The sequence below is a fragment of the Oryzias melastigma genome, linkage group LG10 (assembly GCF_002922805.2).
Source record: "Oryzias melastigma strain HK-1 linkage group LG10, ASM292280v2, whole genome shotgun sequence".
In the NCBI taxonomy this organism is placed as follows: Eukaryota; Metazoa; Chordata; class Actinopteri; order Beloniformes; family Adrianichthyidae; genus Oryzias; species Oryzias melastigma.
Window position 1 is genome coordinate 16,346,258 of NC_050521.1, and position 19,928 is coordinate 16,366,185.

At 43.3% G+C, this 19,928-nt stretch overlaps 1 protein-coding gene and 1 long non-coding RNA gene across 2 annotated transcripts; one reads left to right on the top strand and one right to left on the bottom strand.

Annotated features, from left to right (window-relative positions):
* Positions 1-6,175: 6,175 nt before the first annotated feature.
* Positions 6,176-14,710, bottom strand: LOC118599288. The gene is made up of 3 exons (XR_004948589.1): positions 14,571-14,710; positions 8,712-8,745; positions 6,176-6,510 (listed from the first exon to the last, which is right to left on the bottom strand). It is a non-coding gene; the product is annotated as an uncharacterized LOC118599288 (long non-coding RNA).
* A 456-nt stretch (positions 14,711-15,166) lies between these two features.
* Positions 15,167-19,457, top strand: egr1 (early growth response 1). The gene is made up of 2 exons (XM_024283150.2): positions 15,167-16,304; positions 16,901-19,457. The coding sequence occupies exons 1-2, from the start codon at positions 16,094-16,096 to the stop codon at positions 18,223-18,225; spliced, it is 1,536 nt and encodes a 511-aa protein (XP_024138918.1). The 5' UTR covers positions 15,167-16,093; the 3' UTR covers positions 18,226-19,457.
* Positions 19,458-19,928: the final 471 nt, after the last annotated feature.

Sequence of the window (19,928 nt, forward strand, 5' to 3'; positions counted from 1 at the left end):
TTGAATAAAAAAAACACTATAATGTGAATGTACAGACGAGAAAAGAAAAGTCTGCACAAGAAACATTGTTCTGGAAAAAAAATCAGCACCGTGTCAAACTTTACTGACTTTTACAAACATAAAAGGACAAATTAAATCCAAAATGAAAGTAAAACACAAAAGTCCCAACATGACCTGTGAGTCCTGTACTTTTAAAACACACAAAGATCAGTTCTAGCATTACTCATAACAAGATGTCAAAGGAGATCTTGGACAAATGAGGTTTTTCTTGTGTTTATTTCTGTGGCCATACCTGCGTTTCTCCTAACCCCTGCGATCCCTCTTTTATCCGCTGCTAACTTTCTTCATGTGCTTGTGCGTTTGTTAGTGAGAATCACTTGTAGCCTGTGAGAAAACTCTTTTACCTCGGCTGTCACCCCCTGGGCTGAGCTCACACAACAGGAATAATGAGCAACTATTCTGTTCTGTCGCAGTGAACCAAACAAGATTTACAAGAAAGAATGACTCCGGAGGTCAAGGCAGTGTGCCGGCTCGCTCTTTACCCATCTCCCATACACACACACAAACGCTTTCTAATTTCTTACATATGTCCCTGGTGTAAAGGGGTCACCATGGCAACTTTGTCTCTGCAGCAAATGACTGGGATGTTTTGATGGGGTCTTGACCAAAGTGTATTGATCTACATGATTTGATGCCTGTTTCTGAGAAAAATGGTCCTCAGTAGAGTAGTATGAAAAAATTCCCTGGAAACAATTTATACTCTTTAAATATTCAAAGTTTATGAACTGTTTGACTGACTTTTTGTCAGTTCCAGGAGGTCAGAGCACAAAGCATCTTCCTTTGTGTGTTTTCCGTAATGCAGTGTGTCTGTGCAGATGATTCATGAAGATGATTCATGAATTTCACCGCTGCCGATAATGAAAATCCACACTTTAAATCACCCCCCATTCAGATCATAAATACACACCTTCTTGCTCTTACAGTGTTCCGACTCCCACGCGAACAACAATGGGCCCACCTTCATCAGTATATTTTAGGGTGACACAAATAAACAACAAAAGAAAAATTCCATTTTACACTCATTTTGCATTTTCCTCCACCACCACCACTACCGCCGTGCGTGCGGTCATGGCTATAAATATAATGCAACGACTCAAAGTGATACATACAATGTGGGCAGCATTTACTCAGCGGCGTCTTATGAATTCATTCATGTGAATAAACTGTTTATGTAATAAAAGTGGCTTTAGAAATCTGTCTCTTAATTTGTAGGCTTCTATGGGGAAAACACGGCAGCACTTTAGTCTCCACAGAACATAGTCCTTTGTTGTGGATGGCTGCTGTGTGCCCTAGGGTCAGAGGAGGTCACCAAAACAGTAGTCAGTGAAGAGGGAGGAGGATCTCAACAGTGTGAGATAGAAAAAACAACAAAATGTGTCTGTGTGAGTAAAATAATGTATTTTTTCCAGTGGTAATATGGCCAGCCTTTATACTGTTTATCATTACTGTCTATATTATCTTTAAGTGGAAAGTCCACGCACTGGAAACTTCACTTACAGTATCCACTCACAATTTAGTCAACAATTTTCCTTTTTCAAATGAAGCCACAACTTCCTCATTGCTGAGTTTCCTCGCCTCTTTGGTGCTCTCTTTTTTCTTTTTTTCCGAGCGTTGCGTCTCTAGCTTGTGGTTTTCTCACTACTCAGCGCAGAACAGGAAGCATGTTGTGGCAAAACAGGTCCCTGTCACTGTTTCCACTTCTCACTGATCACCACAGGAGCTAAATTTAACACCAATAACAAGATCACAGGTGCCCAAAATACTTTCTTCTACTGTCGTAGAGGGTTCAATTTAGCTACTTGTAGCTATTTATACGCAGCCATGTTAATATGCTTATGTCTGGGCTGAGGTTTAAGTTTATGACGCAGTCGGCCACAAAGGAAACAGCCTAAGCCAAGTAACAACAAGATATCCAAGTCAAGAGATTCAGAGGGTGAGACCTGACAGTGATATCAAGAGTTTATACAGATTTATTCCAGATTCATTGGGACGGGTCAACCTTTTTACTTGTCAGTTATCCTGTTTCTTGGAGGCTATTTCACATATGTTGAATATCCTGTGGTGACATATGTAACTGTAAAAATAGAATACAACTGTTTGATTTGACTACATCTGCCCCTCATGACTTCACACCAAAGAAGAAGGAACTACATCTTTCGCTGTAAATAAAGAAGTGAGAAAAATTGCAAAGTGAATGGAAAATGTAGAGGAAAATTTCACAAATTTAAAGCTAATGTATATAAAGTTTGGAAAATATTCAAAAAAAAAAGAGAACTTGAGTGAGAGGACACACGGGGTGACACGACTGAACGAGTTGGATCATGTTCAGGAATTTATCTGGAAAGGAGAAGCAGTATCAATATCAGTCATTTTCTCTGGAGCGAGACTATTGTGTGTCCTTGGTATTGTGAGGCCCGGTCTGAACCCTCCACTGTGCGCTGGCTGCACACTCAGCTGACATGGTGGAGGCTGAAAACAAACCTCTGTGTTTGGATTGTTTTTTTTTTTCTTTTTAAGACTGAATGCTGCTGCTGCCTCTGCTCCCTCCATCTGACTGGCAGCTGAAGCCAATAACACAACCGTGGTCAAAGCCTGGTCTCACTTATATCTACATGTACACATTTACTGTCAGGAACTGCAAAATCACATCGTTTAGGAGAAAATATGAGCCCATAACATCTCATTTCCTCCCTTGAGCCCACTCTCTCTCATTTATCCCTCCTTTATCCCTCGCTAACACCATTCCTGTCTCTTTGCTCATGCTGAGGAAGTGGACGCGAGGAGATGTGGTGGGATTTTGGGGGACGGATATTATCTCATGTTGTCACTTGTAAAACTGAGCCAAAGGGCCTGCTATAAATAGGCAGATTTACTCCACCCCAACGCTCAGAGCTCGGCAGGAGATCAGGCTTGGGAGTGTGACTTAAAGGCTAGGGTCAGTGTGTTACTATGGCGACACAGCCACGGTAGTGTGTGCGATTCAAATGGGGTAGGTGAACGTTGGGTGTGTTAGCTGCCCCCTCCCTGTTCTCCCTGGCCAGCGGAGGCAGTCAGTCTCCCAGCCTCTGCTGAAGCAGAGCATGTTGGGTAACAGCAGTCTGGAGTTCCCCTGGATTCACTCCAGGCCTCCTCTCGCTTCCCTACTGCCTCTATCCCACAGTCCTCTCCTCCTCCTCCTCCATAACCCACCCGCTTCCTCTTTTCCCCCATGGCTCTTTCACTTAGTAGATACGTGTGTGTGTGTGTCCAAGTCACTTTTGTTGAAAAGTAGATTTTTTTTTGTCCCAATCTGAGCTCGTCATCTCCTTTGATGAGTTTCCTACCTCAGCAACACACTGGGAGAGTTTTCTAATGAACCCCTGCAAACTCACTTTTGCCAGCGAGCCAGTGTCAGCTCGGTCTGCTGCCTCAGCATGTCAGCCTGTTTGTTATGACTCATTTTCACTTTTTCTCCACTCTGAAAAATGACAAATAAAGATAGCATTCAGTTGGAGCTGTGTCTATTTGTGGCTCTGGCCGAGGCCTTTCAGGATGCCATCATCATTGCAATCGTCATCACTGGGTAATGGATGTTTACAAATTTAGCTCCAAGTGTGATGCTTCTTCTGGAGGTGGGCTTGTTAAATTGGGTTGTGAAATTGTTGAAAGAAAATGTTGCATCCTTTTCGTGACTCTGCAACTGAGTGGGAGGTTTCTTGTTTCAGACGATTAAAAAGTTTATATTATTTAGGATCAGATTGAACTGTTCCAATTTTCGAGTGATTTTTAAGCCTCTGACACTCAGCAGATATTCTTTTACACAGAAAAGTCAAAAAAGAGGAATGATGACAGATAATGAGAAGTAGGCACACTGACGAGAAAGATGTCAACAAGGCGGTCCGTCTTCAGAGGCGGCTTGTCTTAGCATGTTTACCTGCGCCCACTCCATTTAGTACAAAGACTGAAGAACAAGCCGCCGCACGCTTGTGCCACAAAAGGCACACAACAGTTACTCACCCCGCTTTGCACCCATGCGCTGACAAAGCACAGTCACAGTTTCCGAAACCTCTCCCACCACGTTTGCATTACCTCTTCCTGCATGAAAAAAAAAGAAATGACTGTTGGAAAAACAACAGGTTTGCACACTAACTCTGCATCATTTTAAACCACAAACACTTAGAAATAAAAAAGGTAAATTTTAAACATTATCATATTATAATTGTTATTCTTTTAAAACAGAGATTGGTAGCTTCACATGTTTAAATCTTACAGATGAAATGTCTTATTTGGACTAATTTCTTATCTTTTTGATACAGTGCCACCAAGTAATAAAATTTAAACAAGATGAAACATAACAATGATGTATGATGAAGCTGAAACAGTTTGGGTATCATTCAATAATTGCACGGAGAGTAATTTATTCAGATTAAAAGTTCTGTTGGCTTTCATCATACAGCCATGTTAAGCCCCCAAACAGACTTTACCATGTTAGAAGTGCTATAACCACATAACGACACGCTATAATCACCACTGAAAGTTTACCTTTAGTTGTTATGCTGAGTACTGCCGAAAAACCTGAGCAGACTCAAGCAGGAACAGCTAAACCAAAAACTCAAGCTTGCATTTTGTGTGGGAAAACCCCCATTTTAAATCAATTTATTTAGAGGATATAACATGACCTTTTACAGCTGGCAGAAATTGGATTTGACTTTTTGAAATTGCCAAAGAGTAAATGGCTCAAAATCGTGCAGTCAACACCTTTTTTTTTTAATGGATTTTGATCATTTTGAAGCATCTGTGAATTAAATGTGGGGTGGATTCAGACTGGACATGTTTGGTTCGCTTAAAGGGAGTCAGACTTCGGGTCAATTTTACAGTCTGAATGCACCCTAGTGGTCCAGTACCAGGCACCGCCTAGGGAGCCATCTTTTAAGGTGGGTTACCTCAGTTCCAATTGGCTCGGAGCGGAACTACTGGACCAAAACGGCCACCTTTGCCCCGCCCTCATAATTCCTGGCCAATGGCTGAGGAGATCTTTAGTCACATGATCCTGTTAGCAAGCTTTAGTTAAAACAGAAATGTTCGGTTGATGCTTGTTTATAGAGACCAAACGCAAAGGTTCAGGCTGTGGTCAGGACCAATGGACTTTTCCAGTATGACTGAAGTTATTCTGGAGTGTTTTTTTGTAACATGTGAAATGAATAAAATAAATATTTTTTATGTTTAGGTTTGACTGTTGGTGTTGGACAATGTGTGTTTAAAACAGTAGATGCAGCTATTAAATGCTTCAGATTTTAAAGTTGATTTTAAAACTGTACAAAAAACAGACACAAAACATTTGACATTTCTCAGTAAAGCTGGACGTGAAGCTAACATGACACTGGAAAGATGGATGGCTTCAACTGGATCTTTTTATTTGTCTGGCTGGCTTTAAACAAGACCACAGAGTGTGGGATGTCTGAGCCACAGCCACTGAGTGAGAACAAAACACAGACAACTTCCTCTTTCCACCCATCAGCCGCGCGGCTCTCTGCCTCTGTGTCTTTTCTTCCTTTCACTATGCAGTTTCTCCGACTCAGCCCTCTGCTACCTCGGAGCAACGGATGTGATGTCACTTCCTGTAGGCCTTCCGCTGTGCTGCCAGCGACTAATGAAACAGGCGCTCGATGACAGCTGTGCGCGGCGCTGGAAACATGCAAATAAACGGGGTCAAAGGTTGGAGCTTGCTTACTGCGAGCGTAAGCTCTCACAGCTGCTTTGGTTGAACCGCGCTGCAGTCACTTCAGTTTCTTTTGTTGTCTCTTGTCAAGTGGATCACCTATCGTCTGTTGTGGCTCTCACAGGTTCAGTCAGCCTCTCCATGAGGGGGAAAAACACAGTTGTCAAAACTAAAGCAGCTAAATTATGTGTAAATCCATGGTCAAATAATTAAAAAAACACAATATACAGTGTGTTTTGCTGTGTCTCTTCAGCCCAAAAGAGCACCGGTGAGAAAACTTGAACTCCTTTGCCTAATCATCTGTCGTTAGTTGAGAGTCTCCTGGTGACAGACAGGCAGGCGCTGTGACACCCAGCCCTGGTAATAGAAGGCAATTATAAGCCCTGGCGAGAGCTGTGGCAGTGGGGAAAACTTTTATACAGCCCCCCTCCTGGGGCGCTGACATGCAGACACACTGAAATTAATTGCTACAAAACATCAGACAAGCTTGACGCACACATGCGCATAGTCAAACTCCTGGAAAGGAGAGGGATGAAACAATGCGCATCATGCGACGCCGCGTTGATGCTTGTGAGGAGGATGAAGACGAAAGAAAAGCAGCAAAAAACAAGTAGATCCCTTCCAACAAATCATGTTTTCATCTAAATAAAGAAGCCAAAGACAATAGACTTGGGTACCTTGGAGACCAGGAGGACTATTTCTCCATGGCAACCAGTGTGGTGTGTGACAATGCTGCAGCGCTCGGGTTTGAACTGCAGAATAAAAAAAAAAAAAAGCTGTCTGGGAATTCACAGATAGATGGGGTGAAAGACAGAAACTTCGAGAGTGAGACCCACAGAGGGATCTGGGTGCACCCGTAATGAGAACACACACTGTCACAATTCCACAGCCGGAGGAAAAAAAAAAAACGGAAGTTCATGACTTTCCAACTCGCCGCATTTTCGTTTTTTGACTATTTAAGTGAGAAAGAGAAAATCCCAACTAAACAGTGACACTAAGCCTGTTTACAGGAATTGAACATCTAAATACTATTAAAGAGTTCTTTGGTGTTGCTATGGAGTTCCTCAGTTTAACTGTGCAGCAAGTGGGCTTCTGCAAGATTTATGTTAACTGTATCGTCAGGGTACATGCAGGGTGTGTGCTGTCAGCACTCTTGTGGGTACATGCACTCGTGCTGGTGGACCAGATTGTGTGTTTGTGCTCAATAAGCTCCGTGCATTTTGTGTCTGGACAGCAAGACAAATGATGGAATGTGCTGGTGTATGTCGCAACCTTTGGGTAAAGGTGGGCCTCGAAGTCACAAGCTTCTGCTTTGGTTTTTGATCTCCTCTTCTTATGAAAGTTTTAAAGTCTCTTGTCTAGTTAAGATTATTGACTTTAGCTGCTGACTTTTTTGTGTGTGTTTGTATTTTCTAAACTGTGTATCTTACAAGTTGCAACAGCTACTTTGCCGGTTTTCGCTTGTCAGCATTGCCTGACAACCATCAACATGCAATCTCCTTTGTGTGTCTTTATTTTTATTTGCTGGGTGCTTTATAGAAATTCATCACGGTGTCTGCTGGCAGCGTAGGCAGAAAACTATTCCCCCAGCTCAGCTGAACTCTCACCCTCCTTTAATGTAAACACTGTTCACCAGTCACGTTCCTCCCATTAAAGTAAATGCCCGCATTATGTATAAATCTAGTCTCCTTAATCCAATTGCAGCAATAACCTGCACACCAAGTCTTTTCCGAACCCTTACATTAAGAAAGACAAAGATGGCCACTCTAACCCTGTCAATGTGTGGTATATGAGCTGCACTAAAAGCGTCAGGGAAAATGCGATTACACATTTACATCTCATTTGCTTTATTGTCTGACTGCAGTGGGGTTTAGCGGATCAGTTTTTGAACTTTGAGTCCAAGTGACCCTGAGCGACATTTGCCCCTGAAGCTTCAACTCCATAAGAACCCATTGTCCCATAAGCCAACTGCTTCTGACAGCTATTCATTTATTCATTCTCCCCTCATTCCGGTTCTTGTGCTTATTTTTCCTTGGAAGCATACGGCGGCGGCTGCAGTTTCTGTTGTTGATGTTCCCATCTGCCTTTCCTCGTCAGCCGTCATGAGTGTTGACATGCCGCACTCTGAGTTAAATGATTATAAAGGGAAGCGGGTCTGTCTGATGGAGACCTGTCTCCCCAGCCCTGTAGGCGATCCCACATCGACAGTCTCCAGCTGGGGGTAGAGGGGAGGCTTTGGAGTGTGGGGGGAGAAGGGTTTACCTGAGTCAACCAGTCGTACCTGCCCTCAGGCCGGTCTGTCAACAGGCAACAAACACTTTCTCTTTAGCTCTGTTGCTTTCTAGCTCTTCTGCACTTTTAACCATTTATCTCTCCAACTTTTCACTCTATCCTTTTACTTTTGATCAACCACAACAAAAGGCATCTCACCTGAGCAGGTGAGACAAATCTGAGTTTTTGTAAACAGCTTAAAGACCCACTCCAGTGAATGTTGTGTTTTTGGTGTTTGGTAGGACATATATTAAGAAAATTACTGTTTTAAAAGTCTCTAGCTTTGACACGGGTGCTACAGTTGGCGGGACACAAGGTCCATACTCTGCTAACTAGATCCATGTACGTCTTTGTTTTCCTCGTCACAGCTCAAAATCGTGCAGCTGGATTGCTTCAAAATTGGGTGTTACACCATTTATGTTAAATTTAGGCTGTGAGAGGCAGTAAGCTAGCAGGAGAGAGTGTAAACAAACGGATGATGGGAAATAAGTGAGGGCTTACTCCACGCCAACAGTCTCACAGACAACTTCAAGGTAAATTTCTGCTGTTCTGCCAAAACTACATCCTAGAAAATGACACGTTTTTGATTTTGGCCAAAACTTTATAGTTTAAAGACCATTTTCTTAGTAGTTCATGAAATGTTTGTGTACACATACTGTAGGAACATGTGTGTGGACCGTACCTGTTTGAGTACCGCCCTGTCTGGAAGGTCATTCCTAGAGAGACAGAAAGATTTTAGTGCATGTTTACAAAAATCTCAGCGGTTTTGTATTTTTAGCTCCTGGTTCAGAAAGGAACAGATAAAAAACAAACTCTGCCCCCCTTTCTTGCCATCCGCTCAGTAAACGTCAAAGGCCACAGACTGCGCAGGGTGATGGCGTGACTGACGCAATAATAAACCCACGCTGCCCCTCAACATAAACAGATGTGGACTGGCAGGGTCCGTGCAACTGTGGACTCTGGCAAAAGTTTGAACTCCTGACAAAAATGACTGGAATAAAAACTCCTCTGTTGTCCTGAATGTTTTCGATCCTCTCTATGTTGAAACGCGAGTGAGTCACGCCTGAAAGGAACGGGTGAAGGTAAAAAACAACTGTTGCCTTTGAGTCTGAAGGCAGAGGCCACATCTCTCTGCCTCTTTGCCCATGAGAAGACATCCGCAGATGATTAGCAGCTGCTATGTTTGTATATACTACTCATTCCTCGCCTAAATGTCTCAAATGTAGTGATAAATCAAACACCAGCAGTCATGGCTTTCCCACAAGCAACCACTCATCTTTGAATTAGCAAGAATTTACAAATGTTCACTAATTTTTAAGCCAAATAGTAATCAAATATTATTGCATTTGCAAAAAAAAAATCCTCAAATTTGAAATCTTAGAGTAAACCCGCTCCCATTTCCCATCATCCATCTGTTCACATGCTCTCCCACTAGCTTACAGCCCCTTACAACCCCAACTTAATATTAGCGGTGCAACAAAAATGGCGACCAATATTGAAGCTATTCTTCTGTATAGTTTTGAAAAACAAAGCTTGAATGGACTTGAATAAAGACAAACTCAGAAACACAATTTTAAGCTTAATTTGAGAAAAATACCACAAGAACATTTTAAAAATAAATTTTTGTTGAAGTAAGTCTTTAAGCAAACAGAATACTTTTAATTTTGTCTGCTGATTGAAGGGAAAGTCGCCTGAACCCCAAGTGTAAATAATGATGTTGAACAGTCTCATGTGATAGTTGTGTTCACACACACACATGATCTGCCAAAATGATTAGATCACCTGCAGACTTCCATTTGCATGCTTGGAAAACAGAAAGTGTTTTGTGACAACACTTCAATGTTAAGGCTGCTCGGCGCGGGGAAGCCCCGTCTCTCAGCGTGAAGAACTGTACCAGTGACTCATCGGGGGCTGAAAGGTCAGGGGTCAGATCTTTTGTCACAACCATCAAACAAACAAACCAGGGACTCTGTGAGTCATATCCTCAGGAAACAAAAAAGGGGGAGAGGGGAGGGGCTAGTGTGGGGTAAGTTTTGATTTGTCTGTAGTGTCAAAGACCACCTTTAGAAGGCGATCAGTGGAAAGAGCAGCAACATTCTTTTCTGTTTTTTGATGTCCTAACCAGTCCTGTGTTCCCTAGAGGTGGGCGTTAAGTGATCATAAGCTTTGCAAAGTTGCTGCAGTTACATCCAAATTGTTATTTTTCAATGACATGCAGCCGTCTCAAACCGCAGAGGCATTCTTGGATTCCTCCAAAAAAAAAGCATGGTGGTGGTGGTGGGGCGGTGTTGTCTCAGAACAGAAACAGGTGGTGTGCTGTAATCGTTTTGAATTGCACTGTCATGGACGGTCTTTGATTTCTGTAAACTGAGCCAAGGTGTATGATGATGAAATGGAGATGCCACACATTTTAACAGTCAGAGCGGGTGAAATCTTCCCTTCAGACATGAATAGGAGTCAATGGCAGAACACTGGATCTTAGTTCACTTCAAACGATTTTGTGGGACTAAAACACTTTTAAATAACTGTTACACACAGAGGCCGTGTGTTGCTGTTGTACAATTCTCTTTCATTAATAACCCTTTGACACCTGAGGCGTCGCCGGCGATACTTAAACTCAAAATCTTTAACATACTGTAACTTATCAACACGATTAACATAATTCCCGCCACTTTTCTGTGTGTAGCTTCATCAGTCTGAGTGGTGAAGGGTTCGGTCACATATGTGGTGGGATATTTCTACAATTGGATAGCTCATTAAAAGGAAACAAAAGAGACAAACCAGAGTGTACTCCTCTTCTCTAGTAAATAATAAACCAAGGACAGACACATCAGCCTCACTGTAGTACCATCAGTACATCTGTTTTCACCAGTGACGGTTTGTGCTATATGGAGTTGCCAATCAATGGAACTAGACTGCAAATATGTTTGTCCTTGTGGAGAAGTTTATTTTGATATTTGGAGAAAGGCCACCTAATGGTCACCTGGTGAACAGAGTTGGCTCCAGGTGTCTATGTGCAAACCAACCTCAGTAGGAAGTAAAGGAGGTTTGCATTTATGCAAAGTAAACTGAGTGGCACCAAAAAAACATGTTTCCTAGCGCAGGCAAGAAGAAATGCAACACTAAAACTAAAAATATGTTTTTTATAGACTGTGACTAAGAACTACTTAAATAAATGATTTTTAAAACAATTTCTAGGGAAAAACTGAGATTATTGAGCAAAAAGGTGATCCCACACTTTCTGATGCTGCTCTGCAGAAACTATGTCTTAAAAATCTTTTTTGATTTTCAGCAAAAATAATCATAATTTAAAAACTATTTTACAAAACCTTAAAAACTGTCCTTTCAAAACACATCATTTAATTCTGATAGCTTAAAGAGCTTTTCAACACCATGTATAGCGACATCAACAGATCTTAACCGGGTTGTCATATGTGAAGATTGAGGAGTGAGAACAAGTTGTTTCATTTAAGTTTCTGCGACATTTCATCCCTCTTCTGCCTGTTCATCTTTTCCCAGACGCTCCTCACACTTCATGCAAAAGGTCAGGTCGCACACTCCTGCTGGCATCATTTTAAAAAGTGGGAGAAAGTGACATTTAGCAAACAGCTTCATATCTTGTCCTCCGCCGATCACCATATAACTCTGCGCAAAAACTCAGTGTCAGTCTTTCCCATGTAATTATCAGCTCTGGCGGTTTAAAACCAGGCCCTGACAAATGTCTGCCAAATTTAATTCTTGTCATAATCTATACACAGCTGTCAAACCTTTCCACTTTGTGGAAATATAACAATGGTAGCTGGAACTCTTTATTTCTCCTATTCCATTATTCTTCCCTCACTTTGCTGCATTATGTAACAGCCAGGCATGGGTAACTGTCATAACCCACTCTCATGTTTAGCTCCGCCCATCACACTGAGCTGAGTGCACCTGTATGCTAATGTGGAGGGATTCACCACTGCTCCGTATGGGCAGGTGTGGAGGTGTTGAAGGAGGAGCAGCTTGCCTGCATGTCCCTCCTGTCTCCCTGACTGACTTGCTGGCATATTACCTGCTGACAAATGCAGACACAAAGCTCCAGCTCCCACATACTTCACGTGGGTGTGAGGATTCTCTTTCCGTCAATCCATTTTCAGTTTTTCTATGACTTTCAGCCTTCCTTCCCACCTTCATCGGGTCTTTTTCTGAACCCGCCTCCAATTCTTCGACACCACTTTATTTCTGTCCTCTCTTCCCATTGTGTTGCAACTCCTTCCTGTTTCTTCTTTTTTTCTTGCTTGCTTTGCTCATCTAATTCCTCATTTTTGTGCTAGATATAATCAAACATTTGCAAATACTCATTCAGGTAGTGTTAGAAAAGAGGCGTGGTGACTGTATAGGTAATGGAAAAACCTTTTTTTTTTGCTTACGTTGGAGTTTCATTAGGTGAGGACTTCTCTGGCGGGTTTTGAGTAGGAAGCAATGGGAAACTCACTAACAGAAGTGAGCTGGCTCAAGCACACACACAACACTGCACAAAATCATAACAACAATCTGCATCCACTCACAGACTAATTTTCCTCCTGCTCTTACTGCTTCTGGCTTCCACCCTCTCCATGCATCAAACTGGAAGGGAGGCCCAAACAGTGAACTGTTTATCATCTTCATTACTTTATTACTTTTCTGAGTTTTCCCTAACCTGATTTTATTACATTGTCATCAAATGATGAGTTTTCTCATCTGCGCGCGCCGACTTTTTTCTTCTCCGCTTTGCCAGAAATGTGATCAAACCTGGAAACTGATGCATGGCAGCAGAAGCGGATGCAGACAGGAGTTTAGATTTTGTTCATCAACTCACCTGAAAGACACCGCCATTTTTTATTAACTCCTCATCATCACACCACCCCAACCCCACTCATTTAAGGAGCACTTTCATTGAAGTTCAATCTTTTTCACCAAATTTAAAAAACACAAAAAATAGTTTCTGATCAACAGAATTTCTTCCAAAATGCAGCATATTTGGCCATTTAATGAATCAGCATGCATGTTCTAGAGCTGCTTCCTTTGATCCAGGCCTATGTGGGCTTTTGTGGAGACAACTCTACTTGTATGCTTAACGTATGACATCATTTTGCTGTTTTAAATAACAACAAAATTGGCTGAAGGCAAATTTCGATGTACGGGCATAACGATTAGTTTTAGCTTTTCATAATTTGTGGTAAATGGTAAGATTCATAATCGATATTGGTCGATTTGATCTGATTCACTGACAAAAAATTGACATTTTTAGCCAAAAATTCAACCAGTGTGACTCTGAGATAATTGCCTGGTAATGAAGTTGTCCAGATTCCTCATATTTCTCTGAACATAATCAAGTGTAAAAATAAATATGTGTACAAACAAACAGGTAAAGAAGAATTAATGGCAAATGGTGTTTTCCCACATTAAAATATTACAAATGGAACATTATTAGATCATTCTACCACACTGGGGTCAAGTCTTTGCTAAATTCAAAGTGTTTCCACACTCAAACTTAAAGTTGGAATGTCACGGCGCATGCGGGTTGTAGACCGATTGCAAAAAGGAAGCTAACAACAACAATGGAGCTCATCCAGCTTTTAGTTCTTCATAAGTATAATGAGATTATTGTTGTTCAAAAGAAGATTACATGCGGCGAAGATAAATACAGCAAAACGCTGGCGCTGTTTGCACTTTCTATTGTCGTGATGACCTTCTACCAATCAACTGGTTTCATTGTGCGACGACCGAAGCTCCACCCTAAAAATCTTTCCATTTTTCTATGGACCTACAACCACTGACTGTATACTCAGAACTGGACTGAGTGATAAACAGCTATTACTCAGTCATTCTATTTGCTAGAATAACCATTCTTCCCCTGCTATTTTTCTTTAGCATCTTCTCGATAAACCTATTTTTTTTTTCATATTTTTTCCTCAAGCTATTCAAGTTACAAATTGACCGATCAGATGCCTCAGCCACTCCCCACTTCGATTGTTTGATTGACAGATTCTCCTGAGCTGCTTTCAGCGGAAGGGTGTGGAGTTCGAACAGCTTACTTCTAATTGGCAACCGAAGTTGCCATAGAAACCGTGACTCCGAGCGACTCGGACCAATCACTGCCAACTGGCTCCAACATGGCCATGGAAAAATGGCCACTGGATTGGCTTCATTTCGCTGGAGGTAAGGCGTTTACGAGTGACATCACATCTGCTTTGTCCAGTTCTCTAAATACAGTCAATGGTTCGGCACCCTGCTGCAAATGCAGGGTTTGATTCTAATTGATTAATTAGAAGTGTTAAGTGAACTGCAGCTGTGTATGTAGGTGAAGAAGCATTAGTGAGGGGTCAAAGGTCAATCTTTGTTCATTACACACACACAAAACCGTGTCATTCTACAAACCAAAAGTCTGTAAATAATGCTTTGGAGTTGAAATAATTTCCCCTGGCCTGTACACTCAGATCTGTCACTATTGCTCAGACCCTTGTGTCTAAACACCAGCAAACAAGACTATTAGAAACGAGGGACTAATTCCAACACATACCATCACTTTCCCGGGCCACCTCCAAGTCTCCGCCATGCTTCCCAATGAGGTCGCTCGCCTATAGATCCAGTCAGCAACAAAAGGGAAACACATTGATTTCTCGTCAGCCTCCACAGAGGAGTGCTGGCGCGCAAGCTGAGCCTGTAGCAGCCCCGGGGAGGAGGAGGGGGGCGCGCATCGGTATCCCGCAGGCGTCCTGGCAGCTGCGCGCTGCGTTCTTAATGCGGCCCATTAGGCCCCTGAGTGGCAGAGAGATTCCGCTCATATTGAGCGGGGGACACCCCTCAATTAGACCGATCGCCCGGCACCCCGTCAGCTATTTGCGCGCATTAATCAATGAGGCAGACGGAAAGTTAATTTGGAAGAAGTTTGCCTCCACCCTGCAGAGTTTGCACAACCAAAAGATGAGTCCACACATTATGCTTCTCTCTTCAGCCTTTAAAAGTGGAATTAAATTCACATTCATACATTAGGGTGTCTAATTAAATGATTCCGAACGCATAATTGATGATTTTTTATTTTCAATTAAGAACGAATTTTAGATTCAAATTCTTTTTTTTAACCATAAACGCAACATATGAGTGTGTCAGCGGGAGCATATGTTTCCTACAAAAAGGCTCTGTTGTCTGCATTATTGTGAACGCTGGACATGATTTGCACTCCGCTTCTCATTCACTGCCAAAGAGCGATCGGCGCTGCCTCAGGATGTTCCAAATAAGGGCAGGGAAATGGAAAACCACCGGAATCGGTCCTTATGTAGTCATGCAAGTCCTTATAAGGAACGGCTTTCCGGCAGCGGCGCAGCCTGCTACACAGATGGGAAATCCAAATCTAATCTACGAGGCGATCGGGAGTGCGCAAGAATGATGGCGCTGTCCGGCGGAGCCACCAGGATGCATCGATCCGGGACTTGTCGCTGTATTTTTTATTATTTTATTTTGCGCGCCGTACCGTGAGCGCTTCATATAAATCCTCTCTTCTCTGTTTCCCCCCGGGCCGTCATGTGTCCTCCGCTGCACTGCCTAAATATGGGCTTCCTCTACCTCCAAATATGGATATCTACGTCACGCAAGAGTATATAAAAGGAGCAGGGAAACCTCGCAGCGAAGAGAGAGCTCTGAGAGCCCACAAGAGCAACTGTTAGAGCAGAGAGAGGCAGGCAAACACACAACTGAAGAAATATCACAAGTCAAAACTCATAACATCCTCTATCCGAGACGGTCAGAACCTGATTGGATGAGTCAATTATTGACAAATCAAGATTAATCAATTGATTAGTTTTGATTGGAATGAGTTTTAAGGAGAAATCTGCATTTTTCTAAGAAGACAAGTGGATTCTTTTTATTTTTCTCACCTGAGAGGAAAAGGAAAACAACAGGGCCACTGGAGAACTGGTCTTCCACGGCGTGGGGGAAGAAGTGTTTGGCGCCTTCTGAGCTGAGAGAAGTGATCTCCTCCACCTGTGAGGCACTGCTCTGCCAGCGCACTGCCAGCCACCAGCGCAGCTTCAGCACCAGCAGAGGATGGCTGCAGCCAAGACCGAGATGATCCTGCCAGCCCTGCAGATCTCAGAGCCCCTGAGCTTCCCTCACTCCCCCTTGGATAACTATCCCAAGCTGGAAGAGGTGATGATGCTCAGCTCTGGGGGGACCCCCTTCCTCACCGCCTCCGCACCCGAGGGTGCAGGCTTTGGCTCCGGTGAACCCGGGGAGCCGTACGACCACCTTACAGGAGGTAAGAGCACAACTTTTGTTTGGTCTTTCTGCTGTGGGGCTCATCCGAAGCTAAAGTTTACATCTGCTGTGCAACAATAATACAAGACAGTCAAAGTGTTTCTATCTTCAGGAAGGAGAAACAGAAATAATAACAACTTGTACTTATTGTGAAATTAATTGATACTTTATAAAACACGTGATTCTTCTTCACACTGTTTTTTTGTTAAATGCAGCTCAGTTTTTCCACCAGACACTCCTGCTCAATTTAAATTGCATTCCAAAAACCAGCTGAGCTGCAGTTTCAGTAATCAATCGCCTCTAGCTCCGATGGGCTGAGCGGCTCTGTGTGTTTCTGTGTGCGTGCTTGTGGAGCACACGGGTGAAATGAAAGATCGAGAAAGTAGAGGCAGCTGAAAGCGTGAACCTAGAAAGCTCACGCAGCAGCTTGTGGAGATGCAGATGTGACAGTCTGGGAGCTGAAACTGTCAGAGAGTTGCTCTGGTTTGGTTGATCTGTAACGGAGGAGAGGGGTGACATGATGTCCACTGCTTTGACCAACCTTTGTTTCTGTAGACAGTTTAATTAATGCTTCTTCTTATTCTGTACTCCTTGCAGATACATTACCTGATATCCCCTTCAACTGTGAAAAGCCAGTTGTGGAGCAGACTTATCCCACCCAAAGGCTGCCCCCCATTTCTTACACTGGCCGCTTCACGTTCGAACCTGCCACCAGCTGCAGCAACAGCCTCTGGGCAGAGCCCATCCTGGGTCTGTTCAGTGGTCTGATGGGCAACGTCGCCTCCAGCTCCAGCTCCGTCTCGACCGCTTCGCAGACCACCTCGTCTTCCTCTTCGTCCACTCCGTCCTCCTCCACTTCCTCCTCTTCTACCTCCTCTTCAACTCAGGGCTCCAGCCTCAGCTCCTCAATCCACCACAGCGAGCCCAACCCCATCTACTCGGCCGCTCCGACATATTCAAGTCCCAACTCTGACATCTTCCCGGACCAGAGCCAGAGTTTTCCCGCCTCGGCAGGAGGAGTGCAGTACCCGCCCCCAGCATACCCCAACGGCAAGACCTGCGGCAGCTTCCCCGTACCCATGATCCCCGATTACCTCTTCCCCCAGCAGCAGGGAGAGATCAGCCTGGTGCCCCCAGACCAAAAGCCCTTCCAGAACCAGTCCAGTCAACCCTCCCTCACTCCTCTGTCCACCATCAAGGCATTTGCCACCCAGACTGGTTCCCAGGACTTAAAAGGTGTCTATCAGTCGCAGCTAATTAAACCCAGCCGCATGCGAAAGTACCCCACCCGGCCGAGCAAGACCCCCCCACATGAAAGGCCCTACGCATGCCCCGTGGAGACCTGCGACAGGCGCTTTTCCCGCTCTGATGAGCTGACACGTCACATCCGCATCCACACAGGTCAGAAACCCTTCCAGTGTCGCATCTGCATGCGGAACTTCAGCCGCAGCGACCACCTGACAACACACATCCGCACGCACACCGGAGAGAAGCCATTCGCCTGCGAGATCTGCGGCCGCAAGTTTGCCCGCAGCGACGAGAGGAAAAGGCACACAAAGATCCACCTACGGCAGAAGGACAAGAAGGCAGAGAAAGCGGCGGCCGTGGTCGTGACAACAGCACCAGCATCAGCCGCCTCACCTGCCTCCAGCTACCCCTCTCCAATCACCTCCTACCCATCCCCGGTGTCTTCCTACCCTTCTCCAGTCACCTCCTGCTACTCCTCCCCTGTTCACACTTCCTACCCGTCTCCTTCCGTCGCCACCACCTACCCCTCAGCATCCATGTCAAACACCTTTCAGTCCCAAGTCGGCTCTTCCTTTCCGTCCTCGGTTGCATCCACCATCTACAGCTCACCGGTCCCCACCCCACTTTCAGACATGCAGACCACCCTTTCCCCGAGGACAATCGAGATCTGCTAAGTGACAGCAGAGAGCAGAACTTTTCAGAGTCCCTGCACACTTCTCCCTTCATCCCAATGTTTTTTTTTTTTCAGAGGGGATAGAAATCAGCATGGAAAAGGACTTTGTTCCCTCCTCCAAAAAGCACTTTTCTGCTCACTTTGCAGTGTCAGAGACAAGAGAGAGACTCAAGTCAAGGACAGGGCAAAGACGGCACAAAATGAAAAGGGATATTCCTGTTGAAAACAGATGCAGCACTTCAAAAAACGTTATGGACTCCAGAAACAGAGAGCAGAAAACGGCACTGGCAGGTCTGTGCTGTGAGGTACACAAAAGAGACTGAGTCCCTGCTGGTGGTGCTGAAGCACCCCCACCCTCGCAGGCACCCATACAAAAGACAATGAATGATACACATAAGCTATCATATATGTATAATTGTACATGTGCCATGTTTTGTTTTTATTTTTCTTTGGTACCACTGATGTGACAGTTATTTGCATATTTGAAATGTATTATTTGAAGTGAACAGGGCCATATTTTCTACATACTTTCTCTATTACGTAGTGATGATGCTGTGATTTGACATTGTTTTTAAGAAAAAAAAGAAGCACTTAAGTATTCAAGCATGAGTAAGAGTGATGTTAGTTTCTGTTTGTAAATATCATCCACAGGTACCATCTCTTTCTCACACGTGACATATCGCTTATGGAGAAAACAGACAAAAAAAATGACAAAAAAAGAGGACAAAAAAAACTGAGACAAACGCTTGCGTTATTTGGTGCCTTTTGTGAAGCCTTGCTGATGTTGCGGCTCGGCTGAGCGCGACAGAGGATGCGCTGCATCTCGCCTTAAGGGTTGAGGGAATATTTTTGTTACAGAATGTAAGACGTACAGCGGGAGGAGAAGGGACGGGCTGTGTGGGCACCGCTTCATTTTCACAGAATGTAAGCAAAAAAGGAGAAAAATCTATAAAGTCTATTTTTGTAAAAAACAAAAAAAAGTGTAAATATCCACATCCTCAAAAGCTGGAATGTTGAAGTTACCTACTGAGTAGGCATGGGATTCTTTTGTATGTTATATACATGCAGTCCATTATTTTGTGGTTATCTTTATTTTGTATTTGTGTTTGTTAAGACAAGTAACTGTTTCTGGCTTCTAAACACATTGAATGCGCTTAACTGCCAATGGGATATTTGGTGTACAAGATATCCTCCCAGAAATAAAAATATAAATATAAAAAAATCAATACATAAGTATGGTGAATTGTCTTTCTTCTTTCAATTTGTGAATTCCTCCAGGCCGATTACAAAACACATACATTCCATCATCTTTTTTCATAAGTGAATTTTTATCAAAGTGGCGCATCACTGAAACTTATTTTGAAATTCAAAGGAAGTGTGGAAAACTCAATTTAATAGAAACTGTCTCAATCTCGACTTTTGCTTCTAATCTTTCTTTTTTTTCCGATTCTTATGCCTATAAGCACATGCAATATAGAATCTAAATCAAGATATTTCTCGTTTTAATTTAGATTTTATCCTTTAACTGATAAATTTGAATAATTATAGCAAATTTTCTGCATTGGCGTGGCAAAAATGAAATGAATTTAGGAAAAATACTATACATAATTCTTTTAGACAAATAGTTGAGATGCTGTCACCTCTGACTGATCGATTACTTTGCTCTGATTCAGCATGAAAATGAAACAGTCCCCGCTTTCTTTT

Bases quoted from the DNA above. Each gene is read 5' to 3' on its own strand.
- egr1 (XM_024283150.2), top strand. From the start codon at position 16,094: ATGGCTGCAGCCAAGACCGAGATGATCCTGCCAGCCCTGCAGATCTCA. The intron at 16,305-16,900 runs GTAAGAGCACAA...TACTCCTTGCAG, and splicing joins GTACGACCACCTTACAGGAG to ATACATTACCTGATATCCCC.